At 40.4% G+C, this 26,002-nt stretch overlaps 1 protein-coding gene across 2 annotated transcripts in view; it reads right to left on the bottom strand.

Moving 5' to 3' along the window:
- dock1 (dedicator of cytokinesis 1) overlaps window positions 1–26,002 on the bottom strand; it is a 208,748-nt gene that overhangs the window by 182,322 nt on the left and 424 nt on the right. For both annotated transcript variants that reach the window (XM_004561173.3, XM_004561174.3), the window contains exons 2-5: window positions 1,890–1,973; window positions 1,531–1,571; window positions 1,339–1,394; window positions 447–543 (exon numbers count right to left, since the gene is read on the bottom strand). In XM_004561173.3, coding sequence (XP_004561230.1) covers window positions 447–543; window positions 1,339–1,394; window positions 1,531–1,571; window positions 1,890–1,973 — 278 coding nt within the window. The remainder of the gene's footprint in view (window positions 1–446; window positions 544–1,338; window positions 1,395–1,530; window positions 1,572–1,889; window positions 1,974–26,002) is intronic.

The following is a 26,002-nucleotide window of genomic DNA, read 5'->3' as shown; positions in this document are numbered from 1 at the left end:
TCTTAGTAGGGGTCACCTACTGGCCTCTAGGTCTGTGTGGCTGGGGATTTATTGGTACCAAGCAAACTGCTGTGTTTATGGCTTCATAACAGGGCTTTGCTAACCAATAGGTGACGGCACAGTGGCTCCATTTTTCTTTTATAGTCTTATACTTTTATGTTTTTCTCTTACCCATTTTCTTTTATTTCTATAGATACAAGTGAGTCCAGGTAAGCTGGTTACAAGCAAAAATCTGTTAAAGCCACTGAGTCAGCATAAAATAATAGATTTTTTGTATTTTACAGGAAATCCTCCAAATAGTATTTACCAATAAACATGAAAATATGACAAAAAACAATTGGTGAAATAGAAATAAACACAAAAAAGGGCAAATAAACCATAAAATAATGCACATTATCATTTTATTAATGTGTGTGTTTCCACTGGAGGAGCAAAGGTTGGCTTACCACATATAAGTCCCTCCATATTGTAGCCCACTCCCGCAGTGTCGTGGTAACCTCTTGAACCAAGGGCAGCTCAGTGGGAATGACTGTCTCCTTTTGCCTGCAGTGACAAAGAATGATTTTATTTTATTTATTTATTTTTTTTACAGTGATTGTGTCCCGTCTGCCCTTTCCTCTCCACATTAAGGCCAGGATTATACTCCCTTACACACAAAGAGAGCTGCAGATAGCATGGACAAGTAGGTATTCTTGTTATATTACTCCATTCTGCTCGGAGTTCTCTTGGAAGTTCTCTCTCTCAGTTAGCTGTATTGTAGCAGCTGTAACAGGTGGATAAATCCACACAGTCACGTCATCACTTGGACCCAAGTAGACCATTAAATAGTCAAGGACGCACAAAGTATAACATAGGTATAAGATTCATAAATGGACAAGTTGTGTGAGAAGAAGAGAGTTTTCAGCGTCGAGCGTAATCATCACATACATGTTCCTTATACTATATCAGTAAAATCCAACTATTAAAAACATATCAGTGCCTAAAGATTCTCAATTTAATTCAAAGATTCTGAAGTTTGGGTTTCATCTTTGTGTTGTGCTGGTGAAATCAAAGAAGACAGACCAAAACAAAAACAGCGCCGCAAGTTGTGCCAAAGCGAACACACATGTCACATCACATCAAGCGCAGACCTTTCCACTGAAACAACCTCCGAGGGTGTCTACAAACAACTTGCACTTTATCTAGTCCCTAATTTTCTCAGCAGATCTATCAACTAAAAAACTTGTTATATACTTGCTTCCTGTTTGATCTCTGGTGCCATCTTTAACACTGTTTGTTGCTCCTGATAAATATAATATAATAAAGAAGCATTCAGAAATTTGACTTAGCAGTACTGACCCGCTGCCCTCGACCGTGGCCTCTTTCAGGTGTATGTAGCAAGCGGGAAATATGCCCTGGAAGAGAAAGAGATCGAAAAGAGACGTAAGTGTAAAAGCCGAAAGAGCATTTGAAGAACTGAAAAACTGAAGTTGTAAAGTTCAAATGTGTAAGTAGCAAATTTAAGTGTTTAAAATGTAGTTTTTTGCTCACCTTTTTGGATTTTCTCCTCAGCCTATAGCCTCTGTACCAGTCTAATAAGGAGAACGGTTACAAACCATGTTACACAAGGAGAAAAAAACCCTCCTAAAACAAATCACAGTTTGCTCCACTAAACATTCTTTTGTTTAAATAAAGGATGACACTAAAGAAGGAAATAACAGTTCTTCCACGATGCAAAACATCAGACCAACTCATGGGTCTGGGATTACTATCGCCTGCCTTTACAGCAACTAAATATCATTATCACACAATTGATTCTTAGAAATGTACAAAAACTTGACAGAAAAGCCGATGTCCAATGTTGTCGTGTCAGCTCCGATTAAACGTGGCATCAGTAAGCCTGTTCTCACCTTCATATGTCTCAAGTATGTGCACTGTGTCTCCGATCTGCAGTGACAGCTCCTCCTCTCCCCGGGCATCGTAGTTATAGATTGCTGGAGAAGGACGAGAGAAGACAATATAAGAGGAGGAGATATTACAGCAGGAGGAAAAAGGCAATAAAGTGTTTGGCTCCCTTGTGGCGCTAATTGTGTGCCACTGCAATGTGTAGTAGAGGCATCACACATATACTGGATGTCCACCCACACAGTCTAACACAGTGATGCTTGGGCCTGGCACCTTCAACGCTGTAATATCAACACATTTTTTTCCCACCTACTGAAAACAAACCAATAAATATGGATAATGCCAAAACAAAAATGATGACAGTAACTTTATGGTGTTCCTGATATATATATTTGTTTTAAACTGCTCTCAAACAACAAGAAGATGATTTATATGTTAAGAAAAATATACAGTGCTCTCAGAATTGTCTGAAAAATGACAAACATAACCTGTCAAATCATATGAATTTATAACAGAAAAAGTTGTGTTGGGTTCTACCGGTTATTATTCAGTTATGTGTAATGATTAATAAAGTAACCACCAAAGTTTGAAATGATTTGTATGATGCAACTTTAAAGAAAAAGAATGTTAAAAGACCAAGAGAACGAATGTGGACATTTTAACACGCAGATCAAAAAGCAAATCACAGATCCTTTGAAATTTCCAACAAATCTATTAAAGTCTCCAATGCTTCCAAGAAAACAGAAAACATATGTTGTAGGGCAACAAAATAACATCAGCTTGGCAAAAGTAAATCTTCCTATCTAATGTCTATTTTATACCCAATTAGGACATTAAAGGACTCGTTTCTTGAAGTCAACCAATAGAGCGCAGGCTATTAACTCTAAAGCCACTGAATCCAGTGCCAACACACACACACACACACACACACACACACACACACACACACACACACACACACAGAGCTCCATCAACATGTCAAGGTCAAATTATAAAGACAATAAAATCCTGACTGTTGACACTTGTTCTCTCATTCAGTGAGCAGTAAACAATATGTCACTGTCAAACAGCCAAGCCCAGCACCTGTCTGTCTAAGAGTGCACAATTGCCCCCCACCCCCCCACACACAGACACACACACACTGCATAAAAAGTAAACTGACAGGGGCTGTGGAGACACATGTTTGTGTGCATCTATAGGCACGTGTGCATGTCCTGCTGAGAGCAGGCACACCGAGGTGCTTCAACAAAGGTTTCCAGAGGTGAGTGACTGCTTAATTAAAATAGACCCTCACTGCAGGCACTGGAGCCTTCCCAGCATGCCGATGGTGAAGCAAGTGAATCAACCATTTCCTTTCTCAATTACCTGCCATCTGAAGAGTTCACTGTACTTCATTAAACTATCACACAGCATTTTAGCTCTTTTTATGTTGAAAAACAGTCAGTTAGCAATTTAAATACTTCTGGAAAGTCCAGGTCATTTTCAGATAATTTGCAATTAATGATAACTGTGATATTATTGGGATTTTTAATTCTGTATAAGGTAAAAGCATTAAAGAACACAATTAGTGATTTATGCCAGATCATAGTTACAAAGCAGCTTTGATTATGCAAAGTTCAAATTAGCAGTATGTGTGTCAGCTAGAATATAAGTCGGAACATTTTATAACAATCCCCTTGGTCCTGTCCTATTCTGTCACATGTTTTCCCTACCTGCTGGATCTATGACACCTTTCAAAGCTGGATCTCCACCTGCTTTGGAAGGCACTCTAACCCCACTGTCTTGGACCGAAGCTGGCTGGAGATGCGTATCCGCTTTATTGCCACTCAAACCAGCTTCTCACTTAATTGTCAGGATGTGATATTCGTTACTGAGGCTGGTGATTATATTGTTCAGCTATTCATTTGTCACAAAGCACATGGCAAATAAAATATCTGCAGAGAAGCACCGAATACTCTAAACGTGTGAAAAGCACTGAGGTAATGTGGCAGAGAAAATGACAAATTCAGACGTTCAGCATGTGCACGCAGCCTTAATCGTTACAGTGCATGCAGTAAAGAACCTCACTGCATTCTAGAGGGCATAAAAACACATGTGTACCCATTTGATTCAGGCCTGTGTGTATTTGCATGTACGCGTGCATATCCACGGTGCATTTTGCGCATCCCAGAACAATCCAACGAGTCCACTGAATCTACCAGAACATGACCCATGGGCTGACAATGGAGCAACAAAGGCCCTAGGAAATGAATTCAATGGTACCACACTGAGATACAAAAGGCACCAAGAGGCCTAGAAAGCAACAAAACCTCAAAAAGGGAGGTGGGATTAATCTGTGTCGAGGCATCACAGAGTAGCCCAGTCACTCCGCATGCACTGCGCGCTCAATTAAACTATCATTAAGAGTAGCTGGAAACATCTGTAAAGCCATCAACTGCATATGTATGTTTGTTTAAAACTAGGCGAGAGGGCCAGCTGATTCAGCACGAGCAGCAGGTGATCCGAGGGAGAAACAAGACACGAACCGCTCCAATAAAAAGATAAAGCATGACATTTTATCAGTAAATGAGAACTCTATAATCAGTGCCAATGAGACAAGTTTAATAGAGTTTAGAGAGTTGGCAAAATCGTCACTGGGCAAGAGGTACAATTGTAAAATGAACACAAACAACACCCTGGGAAGATGCTGACTGAGTGACGACCATCAAACTCTGACATGAGAGAAGATGGTGCAATTGAGCAGAGAAACTAAAATGCTTCTTGTCACGTGAGGATTGGGGGGGGGGGGGGGCGGCTAAATGACAGCTCTGATTACTCATAAACCTGTATTTGCATACTCGAGTAATCTGATGTCAATTAGGAAGCAGTGAGGAAGAGAAAATCCATCAGAGGAAGAAGACGAAGAGGATGGGGAAGTGGACCGTATTCTCCCTAGAGTGTGGCATGCAAATGATTTTCTGGGAACGGGATAAACAGTAGCATCATTTGGACGGGGCTCATTACCATACATAACGTTGTGCATAAGGCTGTGCAAACTCGGAGAACGTTATCATCATAGGAAACAAGTGAGGAATCAGATTACAGAACTCTCCACTTAGCCAGCAGTCTACGCCCTCTACACAATTATAAGCAGCATCGTCTAAAATTTGGACTGATTGTAATTCTACACTTTGGACTCACTAATAACTGGCACTAATCCACGTGAAGCACAACATACCATTACACTCAAACGATAACACAGTATGCTGAGGAAGGAGGGGTTTGAAAGGAGAGGGGAAAGGAAGTGCACGGAAAAGTGGGAAGAGACTGAGCCTCTTGATGTTTTGAGTAAAATCCCCATGGGCTGTAAGCCCACAGAGAGAGACAGCCAGGAAGTCCCAGACAACAGAGAAAGACAAGTGTGGAGCATAAGGCAGCTCTCAGCACTGGAAGGGCTTGGATTATACAGCACTGGAGTCAATGTGCAACTTCAGAATAAAAAGGCCCCCAGGAACTTATCCAATTTTTGTAACATAATTAGGGTTAAACTGCCATTAGTTTGTGTAAAGTAAAAGAAAATGAAAACTACAATAGTAGTTTTTCATACTTAAACACAACCAAACAGGAAACAGTAAGTGCAAAAGGAAATAAATCACAGCCTTCAGGTTCCATTGTAGTAAGTTTCAGCTTCATAACATCCAGATTCGATAAACCAAATACTAAACAACTAGCAGACTTTAGTTATCATGTTACTCTCTCTCAACAATCAACTGTTAACTTCAAGGCAAGTCCCTTCCTGTGCCTTTTTGAGCATGAGAAGCCAAATAATTAGCAAAGAATGTGAAGCAAATCGTTCCAGCGAGTCGTTTTGAGTGGCAACAATGACAAACTAGGCAGGGCTCCATACTTCATTGTTTGAAACCCACTGGAACCTACTAGTGGTTGTACTTCCTTACTTTGAAAGTTTGTGTTCTCTGACAAAAGAATGCGACCTCTGTCATGTTCAAAGTGGACCTATTATTGACATTTCTAGCTCTGTATTTTTTTTATTTTTGAACTTTGCTTGAGTAGCTTTACGCAATTGACAGTTAAAATAATAAGTTCATGATTGATTTCATACTGGGCCAGGGCACAGCGCCACAGTTCATCTACTGTCTGAAAGAGGACACTGTAGCTCTCTTTATGGCGCCACACCTTTAAGTCATCTTCCTTTTGACTGTGTACCTCTCACTAACAGAAGGTGTTAGTGCTGCTACTGTCCAGTGACAGGGATAACAGTGGCACCTTTGCATTCACACATACATCAACAATTTAGAAACAGCAAAAACCTAACGTGTTCATCTCTCGAATGCGGGAAGCTGCCAGAACACCTGGAGAAACCTAACCCAGGCCCAGAATGGCAGGCACAAATCTCTTTACGTTTACAGCGATCACCCCAGCATAACATCTATCTATTAAAAAGACTTTCTATAAATACATTCAACTTGTAGAACCTGTCAGTAACTGGGAGCATGACCACTAACACTATACTGTTTTTTTTGGTTTTGTTTTTTTAAATATGAACTGAAAAGGGTTGCGCTAATTGCGCAAAATTTCAAATGTCAATACAAATAAAAAATGTGGACTGTGAGAAAACAATAATATACACTGAAATTGAGCATGACAATTGGGATGAATAAAGAGCACTTTAATAAGCACACAGTGGGCTAAGAATAACCTTTTCCAGGCAGCAGGACTGAATAGAGGATGATTATTATACTCCTGCCGCACTACAGGTCTCCAAGGCAAGACGGAGGAGTCAGCAGAGAGGGGTTTTACATGCACGCAAACACACGCAGTCTCTGAAGGATATATATATATGACCATTCCAGACTAACTGAAGTGGTCTGAATGTAAAATGACACAGCTCTTACTAGCTAAAAGCATCAGACTACATTATACATCTGACCTTATAAAGCTGATGCAACTCAAGTTTCTGTGAAGCATCACCTCAGTGCACACAATGAGACATACCAGACCTCAAATAATAATATTCAGCATCAAACGCAGCCAAATTTAAAAAGAAAATAGTCGTTCATTTGCATAAACATCAACATGTCTTATTGGTGGTGTAATAGTAATAGTTTAAAGCAAGATTTCAAATACTAGAAACTAGAAACTGGTTCAGTGTCCAACATCTTGCATACAAATTGTTTCTGTGAACACATCTTCAGAACACGGGGTGTCCTGGAGGACATGGCAGGAGCCGAAAACAAGCATGCCTTCAGATCAAGCTTGTGTAGTCATTAGTATGGGCGAGTATGATCCGAGCGAGGTGCTGTTGCAGGTGTTTGCTGTGTTTTCCCGACGAGCCCAGTTGGTGGTGAGATGCAGTCGGCTGGAGCGAGCACTGCTGCAGCAGAGATCACAGGTATTCTTCGGGGACCTGCCATGTGCTATTAAGGTAACGGGGAGAGCACCAGTCTGGGGGAAGGGGCCGAGGACCAGGCCTTTGTACTGCATTTCTGGAACACCTGTGGACTTCTGCGGCAGCTCCTCTGTCTGATTTCACCAAGGCTGACAATAATACACACTAAAGGAAGCGGTTGTTCTAAGTAGTGACTTAGAGCATACAAATGAGTCTCAATCTAGTACCAAATGTGCAAATAACTCTAAATAACAAAAGTAAAAATGGCTCAAAGGCAGTTTTCGTGTGAACAGAATAGCATTTAAGTTTTCATTACATTTTAGCCAGAAGAATTTATTATTTATACGCTCGAGCATTTCCATTTCCATCTTCACAGCACGTTGCCTTGACTGTTTTGTTTTTTGAAACCTGCTTCATTTACATCTGTTTACTAGTTTCCCAATCTTTGACTTTTCTTGGCAAGTTACTGCCACTTTTAAAATGAGAGAAAAATGAAAAGTCAGTGGGAGGAATTTGAACCGTGTTTACATGTACATACTTGTATACACATGGTGCAAAAACAAAGCCGCCTCCTAGCATTCCTAAATTCACTTCAAGAATAACACAAAAATTCTGAATGTATTTATCTCTCATAAATGTCTACGCTCAATATCTTCAGTTGATGGGTGTATGAGTGTTTTGTCCACAACTTGTAAAAACAGTAGGAAAGGGGTTGCTCTGGCAAACTGAAAATTAAAGTGCTAACTGTAAACTTCAAGGCCCCCCCATTTCAGATCTAGCCTTCAGCCTTTATTGCCTGGACTTACCAATCTATTCCTTCCTCTAATTTCCTCCCTATTGAGTGCATTAAAGGGAATCAAAAAAGGCCAAAAGCAAACATATATGCGACAAAATACACTGATGTTATGAAATAACAGGAAATCAAAAAGTTATTTTTAAAAAATCTGCTTCGTCTGACCGCCTTTCCAATACACAAAGATATCTATCTTGAGTAGTATAATAATAGTGAACAAACAAAAAAAACCAAAACAAAACAGGAAGTCCTAATTTGAGAGGCCACTTCTATTGGTCAACATCCTTCACTCAAATTTAGTCTCAACCAAGTCTGTGTATAAATAAATGCACATTAAGTCAAAAGGGGAATATTAACAGTATAGTCATAATGCTGAGAGCGCTCATGTATATGTTGTTTCTTTATACAAGTGTCACCTTTGCAGTAATTTAAAGCCATGCTAGTTTCTCTCCACAGCTGTTATGCTGTGCGTGAGGAAGAAGGGCTCAATCTATTGTGCACATGCAGTACAGCAGCAGAGAAACATTTCTGAGTCTGGTAGAAGAGCAGCTAGTTTGAAACTGGCAACCCTCTGGAAACCTTGTGCAGATATGACTTATAACAAATAACTAAAGCCTTATCATATAAGGGAGTCTAATAATATTTCAAGCACTAGACAATTAGAGGAATTTTCATTGAAGTGAAATAGAAACCTTTAAGTATGCTATTAAAATATACTGTAATATAGTGGGATTTGGCTGAGGTAGTGAAATGCATTCGGTCTCTCAGTGGCATACACTGAGAAAGAAGACAATCAACTATACAGCATTTTATAACAATCAAATGACAGAGAGAGAAGCTTTGTCAGTGACATACAAAGCAGGGAAAACAGGATAATTAATTTCAAGTCCCTCACTAATAGGGTTTAATAAGAGGTTTAGGCATTTAGACAGAAGCCTGATGATTCTAATTTAGGGGCAAATTCAGACAGTGATCTTAGGATTGTGAAATACCAACAAAATCACCCTGTTTTCTTTGAGCCCAATTATATACAGCAGTCATTAGGCTTCATCAGCAGTTCGAAACATAAGATAACACTGTTGTAACTAACCTGAAATGAATACAACAGCAGTTAAGCTGGGAAACAGGAAAGGCCCGGGTCTTTCTCTCCGTGCTAGAGCCACATTTTTACTCCCTCTGGAAATCAACAGGAAATGCCACTTGAGATATTACTGTATCACAATAGATAGGGCCCTTCCAGTAGGCAAGAAGGAAATACTGATGCTGTTTCTGACTACAGGAAGATTAACAATGCCGTGTTAAAAAGGGGGTAGCAGGAGAAACAGAACACGGTAAAAAATTGCGACGATGTACAACTGGGGAAGTGGACGGGTGTGTGGCATGAAGAGTGAAGTAAGGTGAAGGGAAGAACAATCTGAGAAAAGCACTTGTGCCAGTTTTGGATGCCAAGAGCTATAATACCTTTTGGCAGCGCTTACAACCATGTGCCCAGCTCCAACATAGGCCTTGGGGTGCAATCTAACGCAGGCTGATAACTCAGCATCCACTGCCTCTGTAGAGCCAAGTTATTCCTTTAATTGAAAATCATCTTCCCAATACAACAGGGAAAGAGCACAGCACAGCTCATTACAGGGCGCTGAGTAAAGCCTTGCACAGGGCTTCTCAACAGAGTGGTCTTTGCAACACCTCTGCAAAGCAAACCCTCCTGCCCTTTGCACATATGCCTCAGGAGCCTTTAAACGAATAATCAATGGAAGCACTTACAGGTTGTTTTTACAGCTTATCAAGGACAGTAACATCAAAAATCACTTGTTAAACAACTGTAAGAGATCACAGGATAGCAGTTATTCCATCCACTTAGCCACACTAAAGCAAAGACAGATGAAGTAAACTGGCACAATCCACAAAGTTGTTTTGTTTTTTGCACAACAAGCTATAGCTAATTGTTTCCTGCCCTGTGTTACATCTCTTGTGAAATGTATCCTGATGATGTATAATTACCTTCAAAGATTTGGAAAACGCTCTAACTGAATCATCAAGTTTATTTTCAAACCTCTTTGGCAGCAAAAAATGTGACTTCACCTCACTGACAAGCAAATGAAACAGTGCGTCACCAGATACTAGCCACTGCATCTGGGCCCGCAAACAGAGCACAAATATGCGTGACACGCAACAGGAAATGCCTACAACCTGTTCTTCACACTGTTATTTATAATCACCGGCATGAGGCTGTGCTCTGCTAAAACAGAAGTCAGAGCTCACATCAGCATAAAATCAGTACAATGGGATTTCCAATAGATAATCAGAAAATCAGAACACACTAAACAACTGCTATTAACTCCTAACATCAAAACATCAACTACTCGTACAAAAAGCATTCCTGCAGAGGAGGAATATTCAAGAGGTGACTGGTGAATGAGCAGAAACTGCAGTCCTACATTCAGCTGTAGAAAGTAGAAATGCTGTACTTTAGTTCATGCGCGCTTCCGAAAATTCTATCTGCCAAATTGCTGGAAAAGATGAGCGCAATTAACTTCCAGCATAATCCACAGAACCACCAGCTCCACCCAAGGATCGGGTTTAGTCACCCAGCAGACCACTCTGCTCTGTGGTTGCAATACTTTCTAAATGAGCAGACACAGTGTACAAGTTTATTATTATTATTATTAAACAACCAGTGCTGAACAAAGTAAACCTACTTTCCAAATTCGAAAGTGTTGACTAAAATGCTCCAGATTATTTGTAAAGCTATTTGATGTACTGTATATGTGGATACGCTATAACAGGACGTCTAAAGCTTTGTTTTAAAAAAGATCATCATTAATTATGAAATTATGAACAGCTATGCTACTACGTTATTTAAATTATAAAAAGGGAGCAATTGAAGCAAAATCCGAACACAAATTCTTGTACTATGCATTGCGTATTTAAAATAGTTTGTTCTGTTGCCACATTTTCAAAACCCTGTTTTATCCACTTTCACTATCTCACTAGTTACATGGATGTTCAAAGGTGATGGCTTCACAAATGACTAAGCATGGTTGGTTTCATGAGTAGGGGAGGTATTTATAACATCACTCCAAAAAGCTTGCAGAAGCGTGGCTGTTATTTTTTTGGTCCACACACTGTATAAAGTAGAGATAAAATACAACATTTTGAGTGTTCACACATTTTACAATTACTCAGTGTGATGGATTTGACACTCGAGTTGTCGTTTTTGTCACTAAAACTTAACACTTAAAATCCTGTTGTCCTTCTGTGTGACTGACGACAGGTTCTGATTGCGCTTAGAATAAGAAGAATCACATCAATTATAGTGTATTTCTGTATTTCTGAAAAAGTCAGTAGCCTGAATATCCGAGTTCCCAGCCAGAGGTTTTCTGTGGAACACTACCTCCAGTTGGATTTCCCAATCAGATAGTTGAAGCTGCCCAAAGTATCCCAAGTTGACTGAACGTAAAGAGCAGTAAAACTGCAAAAACTTTTACTCTGTCCTGCCGCTGTTGTACATTTGTGAGTCGTAAAATAAGCCGCTGAGAAAGCGCTGACCAAGCTATGTATTAAAGTGCTGCAGCAGTGTTTTTAAGCACCAAAAAAGAAGCACTGCTCTGTTCTGCTAGGGATACCTGAATGGCTCTACCTTGCTAAGAACCATTCTCCAAATTTACTTCCAGAACATTCCAACTCGCAGGTGATGCCACTCCCAGGTGTCTGGAACGTGGCGTTAGCTCCAGAAGAAAAACTTCTCCAGATCCACCTTGGTTGCTTCCACCCCCCCGCTGCCTCGTCAGCCAGACAGGAGGAGCATCTGCAGCTATAGTGAAGCACTCGGCCTATTCAACACTGAAACCTTTTCACAATTAGCAAGAGGCAGAGAAGAAACGCTAGCCCCACTAGTGAGAGCAGCAGTGGCTCCTATTATCCTTACAGCATGAACAATGCGCTACTTGTATAATCCAGCTCCGAAAAACAAGACTCTGCAAAAGGGTTATTAACGGAAATGTTATCAATGAGAGTTTCGATGATAGCTCAGACAGTGTGGGGGGCATTACATAACAGCAGCTTTTTGGATGGCTGCTGAGGAAATAAACTGGTTGGTTGTTCTTTGCTACAAAATGGCACTATTAAGCTTTCATAAAGAAAATGAAAAGAAGCCCAATGACGCATTTTCTTTGGTCAGATGAGATAAAGATAGAATTTTTCTGATCAGATGGAGTTGGTTTGAACCTAGCGTGGGCTGCCACAGCCGATGAATGGTCCTAACAAAGCACAGAGGTAGAAATGTGATGATACTGGGCTGGCTGAGTGCAAAAGGTAAGAGCACTATGGATGTTGGATAAATATACTAGCTGACATAATAATGCCCAGTCTCCGGGAGCCTGACAGAAGAGGAATATTCCAGCAAAGCACAGTCCTAAAACCAGACAACTCCCTTAGTTCAGTAAAGGACAGCTGAAGAAAAAAAAAAAACTGTCTTTGAAGAATGACAGAACTCCTCTCTAACTTGTATAACACTGGTATCCAACATGCAGCAGAGGTGGATGCAGTCTATCATCAAAAAATAAAGGTAAACATATAAAAAATAGACAATATAAAAGATCTGAAACTCTGTGATGAAAGGTTTATTCGGTTTTGCTGCACGTGGCTCAACACGCTCGCACGTCAAAAGCTGGCTGAAAAGTGGCCATGAACAAGAACAGGGAGACGTAGGAATAAAGAAAGATAAAACCACACGAAAAGTACAGACAGTGGCTGCGCTGGATACTTTCATTGTTTTTAACTCTCATCTGACTTCAGCACTTTGTGTGTTAAACTTTGTTCATCTTCAAAGTGCTGCAGTTGGCTGAGGAACCAAGCAAGAGAAGCCCATTGACCCGTTTCTTGCTCCAGTCTGCAAAGCTCTGTATAGACTCTGGACCAACTCGTAACCACGTTCAACTCATAAGACAGCATGAAAAGCTCGGTGCACAATAGACTGCTGCAACTGGTGTTTCCCAAAGTAGACGATGCACGACGATGTCTGTGCAATCAATGTAGTTCTTATCAATTATTGCCAAATCCGTTTTACATCACCATTCATTAAAGTTAGTGCCTATCATGTTAAACGAGGTGGTCTTTGTTTTGAGTAAAATCACCTCCCTACACTAATAATCACAGTGGGAATATGTAATAAAACCACAACTATTAGAAAACCATTACAAATAAGGCAGTAAACCTCACTAAGGCTCACCATTAATGTTTTTTGTCACTTTGGTTACGAGCTACTAACATCTGCGTCTAAGGTTTTACTTCAAATACACTCAGCCGCATTTAAAATCTAGCAATTTTATTAGATTAGCGTTTCTTTCAAGCAAACTCGAGAATAAGCAGCACAATTGTTTTGTGAAAACGAGGTTTAATGTCTGGGAATAAAAAGTAGAGGAAAGAACTGGAAGTAAATGCAAGACTGTCAGCTCAGTTTGTGTTGAGTATTCTTAACATCTGACCACTCTAGCCCAGGCTTTATCCTGCCAGAATGCAGAGCTCGCAGTTGAGCCGAGGATGTGCCAGCCTACCAGTGGGTGAGCTGACACTCAATGACCTGTCTGTTTCAGAGGGTCAAGCATGGGCTAAAAGGATCAGCTCCCTGAGAGAACTCACTTGCCTGCATCTCAAAAGACAGTGTTTATCTTAAGCTTCTAAGTTAACCACATACAACATACAAGCTGTTCAAGTCTCATAAGCTAAAGCACATTCTCCACTTAACATATTTATCTTACCTAAATAACTTCCTCAGAGTGAAGTCTTCGAGTGATTACAGTGTATTGGCTTTGAGACTTGTAATCCCAGACGCTGGGATTCATTCATGGTGAAAATCACAATGCTCAGCATCTCCGATGCTATCGTGGTTATAAAAAATGTTAGCATTAATGTCAGCTGCAGTTCATATTAATGTTGCATTTGTCACCTTTAAAACGTCCCGCGGGTGGTTTTGCAGGCTTCTAATGGAGGTGTCAGGCATTGATTGTGGTTGCAAACGGGCTGGGGTTTGCAGCAAAAGAGCCTTTCTGTATGGCTGGCATTTGATGAAATGGTCTTTTGTGTGTGTGCATGTGTGCACCCGTGTGTGTGTGTCTGGCTAAATACTTGATAAAGCCAGAACCTCGCAGCTCAGATGCTGGCGGGCCCTGGAGGCAGTTTGAGATTTCAGTGAGTGGCAGCTCTACTCTGTGATCAACCTTTAGGGAGTTAGATGAAGGTGTCTCACTGCTGTACCTGACAACTCTGTCTCCTTTTGTTTAAAAAATGAAACAAGACGAATGAATCAAAGTGTCATTTGGCCATCGCATCATTCACCTGAATTTCACAATTTAAAGTCCTTCTCCTGGCACTGATTAAACCCCTAAAGATCTCTCGCTCTTTACCAAAATTACATATTTACAACACAATAAAATCAAATGCTCAAATGTGGCTGTCAGCTAAAATAGTACACGTGCTCTATCATACTGCGTTATTACAATTTTTACTCTAAGGTTGTGCTTTACACAATAACAGAGCTCTAACACCCAGAGTAAAGTGAGCTGTCGACCATCTTTGCGGTAGAACAAAGTGATGTGAAATTGATTGTACTGCATTTGCATCCATTTCTGTAAGTATTTGATTAACCAAATGAAGCACTTTGAGGATACAGCTAGACAGACGTATATGTAAGCAGTTCGTATATCCTGAGTCAATGATCAAAAAAGCAGCATAAGAAAGACGGCAATGGTTTTCAGTATTTTAACACTGTTTCACTTTATAAAAAAGATGCTCATTGTATGTTAAGGCTTCTGTCTTGTCCACAGCACAGGCTAAGCTAAAAGTCTAACCCAGTAGCCCACAGACTGGTTGCTCAGCATGTTTTTGCGATGCCACCTGATGACAGTCCCCAGCTAACATGTCCACAATGTTCTGAAAAGCTCCATGTAGGCTCTGAATAGGACCTAGAGTATGCAAAGCCATGCCGGTCCACCTATATGCTAATTATTCTTGATCTTGTTAATGTCAGCCACTCTTGCTGATGGATTATTAAATGTGAATAATCATTAAACAAAGATTCTGTGTAAGACAAGAGTAATAAATAAGGAACACATTTAAAAATAGCACTGAAATAAGTATACATATGTATATTATATATCATATATACTCCAAATACTTCATTTCTGAAAATATTTAAAGTTAATTTAAGTTCGTCAAGAAAAAAAATAAAGGTTTCAATATGTAAAATAAAACGTGAATAATAGGATTGAATGAAAATCAATGAAAAACTGATTAGTCTTAAGAAAATGCCATTTTAAATATTAATATCTATTAAGAAACTCAAACTAAATAGTGGTATTAAAATGACCTGCCAAAGCATTTACAGTCAAAATATTTCCCATTAGCTGGTTACTAAATATCCTTGTGGAAATCCCTGACAATCCTTTGAATTGATTTCTTATACAGTTAATAACTGAGGCAAATAAATGCTTTATACATTATGTTCTATATTAATTTTAGCCAAGTGAATTTAAATGATGTAATAACAAATGTCCACATCAGTAACCTTTGTTTCAAACAGATGTGTTACACACCATTAACCATCTGTCAAGCTAGCCAAAGCAGCACAGCAGGACTCCTTTCAGACAATGCACATGCTGCTTGGCGTGTCCACAATCAATCCTAAGTGTGGTGGAGAACCTGTTTATGTAACCAAGCCGAAGGATGAATCCAGACATGTTCAGCAGCGAGCGTTTGCACGTCTTCGCTGCCTCTGAACGGTTGCCATAAAGTCAAGGCAGAGTGAAACCATAAACCATTTTCAGACATCGAATACTTCACTATTCTGGCTTAATCGGTATGTTAAAGCTTAGGCATAGGTCACTTCTCCTTTAATGATCCTTGTGGCTTTAATTGGGTCATAACCACGAAATACACGGAACAAGTAATCACGCAAAAACATGAACCATGGAAATTTGTTACATGCAATGCATGCCGTCAGAGTTTTACTACCACAGTCACTATATTATGATAGTGACTTAGACAAAAAGAGAGGTTACATCCTATATGCAATTATAGGAAACCATCTATAAACAATGAGATTTAGTAAACTGTAGCTTAAAGAAGAAAACTAGCCTAAAATCTAAAGTTTATCCATTTTCTTAACAGATTATCCATCCTAGGGCTGCGGGAGCATTTCCCAGCTGTTATGGGGCAAGAACCAGGAAAAAATCCTGGACAGGTCACCAATCCAGCACAGGGACATAACCACACACTTCTATACCCACACCTACAGCCAACTGACCATCACCAATTAACCCAACAAGACTGTCTTTTGACAAGCTTGTGAGCTGTATTTTGATGCACTGATACATAATGAACTTCAACAAAGAGCATGAAAGTCCTTTTCAGGCTCATTTAGCCAAAATCCACTTTACAGTCATTAATGAAGCATGTGACTTGTCAGAGACTCTGCCTTCATCTTCACCCTAAAGTAGTATTTTATACACATTTAATTTATACTACAACAGTAGGGCAAAAATCAAATCAAATCAATCAATTTCTATAGCACAAAATAATACAACAAAGTTGACCAAAGTCAAAGGAGCTTGCAAAGAAAAGCGTCTGGACTTCTTTAAGTTGCTTGAAGACGTTTCACCTCTCATCCGAGAAGCTTCTTCAGTTCTAAGGTCAAATGGTGGAGAGTCCCAGATATAAACCTAGTGGGAGTTTCCCCCCACAGAGGGACAAAAGGACCCCCTGATGACCCTCTAATCGCCTGAGCCAAGGTGTGAAACTGGGCGTGGGTCCCAATCAGCCAGAGTTTCGGGTATGTTCATTGTGAAACCTGGCCCCACCTTATCATGCGAATTCCTGAGGTCAGATGGCCCAGGATGTGAGTGGGCGTTAAGGCGTCTGGGAAGGGATCTCAAAACTGGATTATAGATGGCAGAGAGTTGGTGTCGTAAACCCCCGCCTCTGTTCAAAGATGGTCGCTCACAGTGGACATAGATGGCTTCTTTCACTCCTCTTTCAAACCATCTGTCCTCTCTGTCCAAAATGTGAACATTGGCATCCTCGAAAGAGTGTCCTTTATCCTTAAGATGCAGATGGACTGCTGAGTCTTGTCCTGTGGAGGTGGCTCTTCTGTGTTGTGCCATGCGCTTGTGAAGTGGCTGTTTGGTCTCTCCAATGTAGAGGTCTGAGCATTCCTCGCTGCACTGTACAGCATACACCACATTGTTAAGTTTGTGTTTTGGCGTTTTGTCTTTTGGGTGAACCAGTTTCTGTCTGAGCGTGTTGCTGGGTCTGAAATACACTGGGATGTCATGCTTGGAGAAAACTCTCCTGAGTTTCTCTGATACACCGGCTACATAGGGGATGACAATGTTGTTGCGTCTGTCCTTCTTATCCTCCCTCGCTGGTGTCTGGTCTTCTTTTCTGTGCCTCTTTGCTGACTTTAAGAACGCCCATTTAGGATAGCCGCACGTTTTGAGTGCTTCCTTTACATGTGTGTGTTCCTTCTTTTTTCCTTCAGGCTTAGAGGGAACATGTTCTGCCCGGTGGTGTAGGGTCCTAATTACTCCAAGTTTGTGTTCCAAAGGGTGATGGGAGTCAAAGAGGAGGTACTGGTCCGTGTGTGGGCTTCCGGTAAACTTCGATGTTGACTTTGCCGTTCTCTTCAATGTGCACAGCACAGTCCAGGAAAGGCAAACAGTTGTCCTTTGTGTCTTCCCTGGTGAACTTGATGTTTTTATCCACAGCCAAGAGCCTTCCTTTCCACTTCCTCCATGTAAAGGTTGGCTACAATAGGTGACACGGGGGAGCCCATGGCACAGCCATGTTTTTGTCTGTAGAAGCCTTCGTTGTACTTGAAATATGTAGTGGTGAGGCAGAGGTCTAACAGTGTGCAGATCTGATCAGGTGTGAAGTTGGTCCTGTCCTCCAAGGAGCTGTCTTCTTGTAGTCGTTTTCTGACAGTCTCCACGGCCTCCGTGGTGGGTATGCAAGTGAAAAGAGAGACTACATCAAAGGACACCATGGTTTCATCTGGATCCAGGGTAAGTTTCTGGACCTTGTCGGTGAAGTCGGTGGAGTTCTTGATGTGGTGTGGGGTGTTCCCCACGAGAGGCGCGAGGATGGTAGCAAGGTGTTTAGCAATCTTGTAAGTGGCTGAGTTTATGTTACTGACTATGGGTCTGAGTGGGACAGCTTCCTTGTGGATCTTAGGAAGTCCATAGATGCAGGGTATGGCATCCCCTGGGTAAAGGCGGTGATATGTAAGGTGGTCAATAATTTCACAGTTTCACACCTTGGCTCAGGCGATTAGAGGATCATCAGGGGGTCCTTTTGTCCCTCTGTGGGGGGTTACTCCCACTAGGTTTATATCTGGGACTCTCCACCATTTGACCTTAGAACTGAAGAAGCTTCTCGGATGAGAGGTGAAACGTCTTCAAGCAACTTAAAGAAGTCCAGACGCTTTTCTTTGCAAGCTCCTTTGACTACGATGACCTGGATGACTGAGAACCTTCACAGACAAAGTTGACCAAAGTGCTTCACAGTTGGTCAGAGCAATAGCATAAGACAGAATAAAAAAGAAACAGTTAAAAGGAGGGCAGGAAACAATATGACAATTGTTTGAAACCAAAAAAAACATAAGCTAAATGAAAGATGATCAGTGATTATGCTCTTCCAGCAACTTAATGTCTTTTGCACTCTCCGACATGCATGAAAAGTTATTCAAACTCTTTGACACTTAAATGTTAGTTAGACTTAGTTAATCCAGGATTCTAATCACTTGTGGAGACCGTGAGCATGGAGCCTGTCTGAACGACACGTGTAGTTGCTGTATTACCAGTGGAATGCACTAGTGCCTGTGCAGACAAGACACTACGGAAAAAAGGTGATGTAAATGTACAGGGAAGTCTGTGTGAAGCCTCACTGAAACTCTAACACAGGAGTAACTTTTGAGGAAATGTGACCAGGGCACCCATATATGAAAGGAACGCAATTTTCCTAAGTGTTTACATAGATACAAATACAGATAGGCCATTTAAATGTGATGTTCCACAAATGTAACTTTCCTATCACCAATGGCATTCAAAATTTTCAGCAACCATGGGTGTGTTCATACATTTAGCTAAAGGAAGTTTGTTTTTATCTTACTGAAAACGGACATATCTACCAATGTTTATGAAACACTTTCCGATGACTACAGCTCTAAGCTAGACGTCTTTGCGTCCTTGGATAACAAAGTAACATTTGACAAACAGGTATATGTAACAGGCATCGTGATGATTTGTGAGCATCTGTTTTCTCCAGAGGTTCCAGAACAAGTCAATACAGTTTGAACCACACTGGCAAATGGCAATATGACAGGATGCTGATGATTTCTGACTCATCACATTCATACACTCGTTTCATTTTCACCACAGGAACTCCAAGACTTGCAGGAAAGTTCAAACATGTTAATCAGTACAAATAGAAGTTGAAAAACGTTTTTAATTTGAAAAAATTCAGATGTGTGTAAATCCAAGGTTAACGTTACCCAACCTCACTTTTTCTCCTCCGCTCAACTGGGCCGTCCCAAAGACAGCAACACTTAAAACAAGACGTCGAAGCGCTCTAGCTTTGTCTCGCTGGTGAGCCAAGATGGGATAGCGTGGAACCACTTAGCTATGCACTGATTGAATAGGCCAGCTGTCATTTGTCTTATCCACCATCTCACAGCAAGCCACTGGGGGCTGTACTATTAGAACTGCCTCACCAGGCAGCATGAGCCATAGTTAATATATAATTCCCTTTCAGAATGAACAATAGCAAAGTCGTACTGACCTCCAAAGAGAAACCAAGAGGATGATGGGCAAAGATTTGGCTATGTAACATCATCTAATTAATACTAAGGAAATATAGAGTCAATGAACAATACACCTTCTTTTTTTTTTGGGGGGGGGGGGGGGGGGGGGGGGGGTCCAAAAAGCTTCGCATACTACAAAAAGCCAAATAACAGAAACCTACTGGGAGAAACGCTTTACCTAAACCAGATATGAATCATCAGTGTGATCTAACTGGCAGCCTCAAGCTTTGCGGACATCCAGGTAGAGTTGGCTCGCAGAAAGAGGAAGATGTTCTGTTTACAGATCTGTAGGGCAGCTCAATAAATGCAGTACAGCTGTATTAAATGGGGAGAAAAACTTCAGCAGGATGAAGTCCCAGGTGGAGGCTGTATTCTGCATTCCGCATGCAGACGAAAACAAATAATCCGAAAGCACGATGCACAAACTCATAAAATTGGAATTAATGGTGTTAGCTTAGTATTCAGTCTCCAGGTGACTGCTCGAGAGAGTTAGTTGCACACTCCTCAGAGTCAGCACAAATAAAAAAAAAAACTAAAAAAAAACACTTGTTAGCATACAACCCAACACACACACGCAGACACATTGGTCATGCTGCCAAATGGATAGGTGAGACATAAAGAAGGCATCACACTGCCAAATGAACTTCTACGGTTCAATGTATAGATGGTTTACCACAAAGAACTTTCCTCTTTAGAAAAGGTGAGAACGACGTTTCTTAAATGGAATGTAAATGACTGCAACGGCTAAAAACAGGAGGATTTTTTTATATATATTTCACACCAAATAGCCGCAGCGAGGGCTACGCAAGCAGAGTAAAATATGAGAAGTGAATTTTAAAACATATGGTTGCTATTCATGAAGCAACCCAAACTAGCCTTTAATTGAGGCCATATTTGTCCTACTGCTTGCATGACAATTCGTACACAACGACTGCATCTCTATTTTCTGCCACAAGCGTGTTACTTGTCACTAACCTATTCTAAATAAAAGCAATCTAAGGCTGTCAATCTTCCACGAAACAGTTCAGCTATACCAGTCATACCCCCCACCAGAGCTTAAATTTAGAACTCGGCGGCTTATGTGTCCACTTGTCCTTTTCTGTAAGCGTGCAATCTAACCTGCAGGAATCAGCACTTCCTTTTCCACCAAACCTACAGCTGAGTAATTGCAGTTCACATGCATTTGTTTCTGCTTCGTTTTCTGAACTGCTCTTAAGTTAGATTAAGAGTTAATTTACAAAAAGAGAAGCATCAACGCGTGGAAAACATTTCTCAGGAAAGCGCATGCTTTCATACACCATTTGCGCTGAATTCTCAAAAGTGATGTGTGAATCCAGTAAATAGTCCTCCATAGTGTTCCCTGGTTAACTTTCTAGAACCGCAACCCTCTGAAGTCTCTCTTAAGGAACAGAAACATCCACGATGAAACAGAATTAATGAGACAACCCTTGAAATTAGCATCAAAAAGTATTTCCGGTTAATTCATCACAGAAATGGGAGACAGCTAAACAACCTTTCCCTAGGGCCATGTTAAATCATTTTCGAGATGCCACCAGAATAACTAGGCTTCAGAACTCCTCATCCCTTTAATTTATGCTGGGCTGGTTGGCATTTGACAAGGAAAGCACTGTGTACTGAAAATTAGCTCAGGGTCAAATGAGATATAAATGTAAGTGATTGACCTTTCTCCTCTTTTAAGTATGAGCATGGGTCAAAACGTAACTCTACTACTTCTTTTTATTTCACTCCATCATAAAAAAAACCAACCCAAAACAAAACACAAAACTAGTCTAATCAGCTGAGTGACGTCTAGGCAAGTTTGCAGCATTCTGCAAATGCCGCTGAAGCTGAAAACATTGTTTAAAGAAGGAAGTTAATCTAATGCCTCGGGGCAATCGTTATCTTTACAAGAAACAGAAAAAGCTATGTACTCTGCTGCCTGTAGTGAGACAGGGGGAATTCTAGAGGCGTTATTAACATAAAGCCAAGGTGCTTACACACAGTACAACCAGGTCCAATCAAAAAGGAGTTTTGCCCCAAATTATGTCCATATACAAGTGGAGAAAAGATTTAAGACTAGAAACACAGTTATACTCTGCAATAGCCTTGAGCCTCTGGTCATTTTTTTTTTTTAGACTTTTCATTTTTAAGTGGTCTTGAGCAACAAGGTTTTTCTTTGGACATTAGCTGCTTTTTAACACACTTTCAGTCCAGTCCTTACATCTGACCATTGTCAGAGGATTTCTTTCTTTCTTTTTTGTCTTTAAACCGCTTAACAGTGACCTGTGAATCATTCAAGCATAAAAAATCCTAATTCAAGGGATGAACCAGTGTTGTGTCTGCACATAACAGACAAAAGAACCAATCTTAAACAGTATCTTTAGGCAATTTGTCAAAAGCAACACATAATTTGCTCCAGTTTTTTTTCGGTTGAATCTATGAACAATGTTGAAGATAATACATTATGACAGGCAGGTATTCCCCAAGAGCTATTAGTCTACGTTGTGTGGAGTGTCCTTAAAACATCTGAGGAAACTGGACGAGGGGAGAATAAGAAAACACTGGTGGTTTTGTCCTTTTCATAGAATCCGTTTGATTATGAAGGCTATCAGATTTTGATCCACTATAGCTTCATTTTTCATTCTTCAACGTGTTGCTAATGCAGGAAAAGCATGCCTGGATAGAAAAAACACAACATGCACACTGGCAGTGATGGATTGGCCTCCCCAAAGCCAGAATGTCAACATTATTGCAGCATGGGGGTCATCTGTATATGTATATGTATATCATCCCTAGTGTTTCCATGGATGCACTATGTTTGCACTATTGTAAAATGTTATATTTTACAATATGTGAAGTTACGACTTCTGCTTAGCAAGATGCGATTTGCACAGCATTACTGAAGCTTCTGACACCTAATTCTTTCATAGAAAAGTTTTTTTTCGTCACTGTTCTTTGTGATAATGACCTGTAGTGTTGGCATTTATTACCATGAGATCAGAGAATTATGGTAGAATTAAGGTAGAATTATGGTAACCGTAGCAGAGATGAGAGCAGAAACTGCTCTGAACACAGGTTGAAGCAGAGCTGAAGATGAGGTTGCTCTGCTGCATGCTGAGATGGATGCAATGGAGTCAAAGAATAAAACTTAAAAGGATAAACTCCTTCACTCTGAGGCCACTAACCTTGCCACAGGAAATTGAGCCACACCTCCCTTTTTTATTTCCAGATGGGTCCATTAGTCAACTGAAGGTCAGGTGACGAGAAATCAAAGTTTTGTTTGGCAGGTTAGTACAATGTGAATACTCAAAAGAAAGAAATCACAGGAACTGAAGGCACTCAGTCATAAACATACATTATGGCTTACAAAGCTGCTACCTGCTCACTATATTAGTTACATATGTTTAGCAGGAACTCTTAAGTGCACAATCCTTTTAAGAGGACATGTTAGTGCCCTCAAACAGTAACCTGGAACCTCTGCAAGCAAACATTCACCTTATTAACAAGAGATCAGCTGTATAATTCGAACCACATAAAGGCGTAGTCTAACTTTATCTTGGTAAATTAACATTTTAAAGACTCACTTTTGAATTTTCTGTAATGTAATGTCTTAACAATGTTACCTATAAAGAGTCCACTTTATCTAAATGATAAAAAGACATCAAAAGTTAGTGTTTGCAGTATATAAATCATTTTCATGTATAGTCATGAAGAACGATTCACCTTTCTACTAATGGTCTTAATATCCCGAGCATTAGATTTGTTGTACAATCATTTTTTCAGTTTTTAAAAACACCTTCACATCCAGTTTGGTGTGGGTGTAGCTGCTGCTGCTGCTGACAGACTCTGGAGGAACAAGCACATTGAAATATGCCACTTCAGATGTGTTCACACTATAAGCCTCAACCCTAACGCAAATCATCTGTTCCCCTTTGTTGACAATAACAATGGACCAATCCTGTAAAGCTACTGATGTAGCATTTTTTTCATCACCAAAGTAACACTTGTTACCAAGAAGACGATAAGAGCGTGCTGCCCAAACAACTGACCAGCTGATCCTGAGACTAGAGCCATACTGCTATAAAATTTAAGAAACCCACACATTATCATTACCCAACACGGATATATTACTAATATATTACTAAGTTTTACATGCAACAAAAACGGCTGGTTTACTAAAAAGCTCCTCTGGTTTTGTTCCAGGTTTGAAGTGCTTCGCTTTCCACGCAGTGAAGCATAACGATGAGCAGAAAGCTATGCAATATGACACCGAAAAACAAAAACAAATGAGAAAAACAAAGATTTATTTTGTTTCTGGTTATTATTGACACAAATCTAACATGGCTTTATACAAAGACTTGCTTGCATAAATACTGTAACGTGAATCGACCAGTATGAGGACAAAAACATGCGTAATCACTGCTATGCTCTATGCAAGAAGACAGTGCCATTCATTATTAATGCTTTTGTGGGAAGACAAAAGGAGACACTTTTCCCACATACACAAACAAAGCAGTGAGACCATTATGAGAGTAGTAAATGGTGTGAGAGAAAAAAAAAGTTTTGCTGAAACAGAAATAGGTCCTCAGTGAGCGCTGCTAGCATAAGGTGTCTCACCGACTGCTCATTAGTGCTACTTGGTCAACACAAAGTATTAAAAGTGCAATGGCTGTGCTCCCAACCAATACTGTGCAGCAGTGAGGTGGCAGCTGCTTCTCTTTTTACTAATGACTCATCCACTCTTGCATTCACTGAACCCTGAGAGAATTTTCTCCATGGCTTTTGAAGAATCTCAACTTTCAAGAACCGTTGCATATTTGTGACTAAACAGACAAGCATTAGCATCAGAACTGTAAACTTGTCACACTTCAAACGGACCAAAAAAATAGTGCTTTCACGTAATTGGCTGAACTCATCCATCAGTCAGCTTCAGTAACCCTCATACAGCTGCAAGCCCTCAGTCCCACTAATGGACATAGCCAAAAGTAATTCAGTATGTTGTGGGGCATTAAAAATAACAAACTGGGGCACTGGTTTGGCTCACTGGGCAAGTCCAGGCAGCCCAAATGCAAGGCCCAGGTTCAAAATCGCCCCCAAGGACATTTACAACGCAACTTCCCCCTGGTTTTCTTCCAGCTTCCCCATCTTCTCTCCACTGTCCTTACAAATAAAGGCTAAAATGAAAGATTTCTAAAGAAAAAATCTGTCCTGTGGCACAATGAGCAACTTTAATCCATCAAAACTCAACAAGTCATGCAACTCTTTTCTTATATTCTGTGCATTACAGATTTCATCTTACCTCAACTTCCTCATGGTGGTTTTTTATTTTTATTGTTCCCTGTTCCATCCCACAGTCAAGTGGAATTACCAAAGAAATTTCAAAGCACTTCTTTTTTTATATTGCACACCTGGATAGGTATTATTCAAATGTATCTAAAGCCAAAAAGTAAACATGTGAAAAGATGTGGTTTGTGCCATTAGTGTCATTTTTAAAGGCTGCATATTAGTGCCTAAAGCATGGTAAACCTGGTAAACAAAGACAAAAAACATATCAGTAATATAATTCTAACATCTCCTGGATGTATCTGATCAAGCCTTTTTCCTACAGGAAAACATAGCAAACGCAGCCCTTGTAGCAGTTTCCCTTTAAAGCTAAGTTTTTCTGCATATCATTCATAGTTACAGTTACTTTTTGCGACGAGGTTCGATACTGTTGAGTAAATCCCCCCTAAAGGAGATGGTGGAAGCTAAACGGCACAATGCTCTTCAGCCAGGTTTCAAACTCTTAGATGAGCTGACAATAAGCAACTAACAGCGAAGGCTTTCCCTGGTACAGAAGACGAAAACACAAAAGCAAGCATCAAACTTCACAGTTACAAGTCCAGCGTAGCCTGAAACTAGCTAGTTAGTTTGTAGCGGAGGCCCCATAACACAGGAAACACCGCCGTACTAGGCGCGCCTCTAACAATTCCCAATCCACACACACGCGCACACACACACAGTCCTCTTCCTCACAAAAGACAGACAATCCTTGTTTTGCATTTCATGCAAACCAGCTGGCACATTCCCCACTCGTAATATTTGC

The sequence above is a fragment of the Maylandia zebra genome, linkage group LG8 (genome assembly GCF_041146795.1).
Source record: "Maylandia zebra isolate NMK-2024a linkage group LG8, Mzebra_GT3a, whole genome shotgun sequence".
Taxonomy (NCBI): Eukaryota; Metazoa; Chordata; class Actinopteri; order Cichliformes; family Cichlidae; genus Maylandia; species Maylandia zebra.
This window is presented reverse-complemented; position numbering and strand designations above follow the sequence as displayed.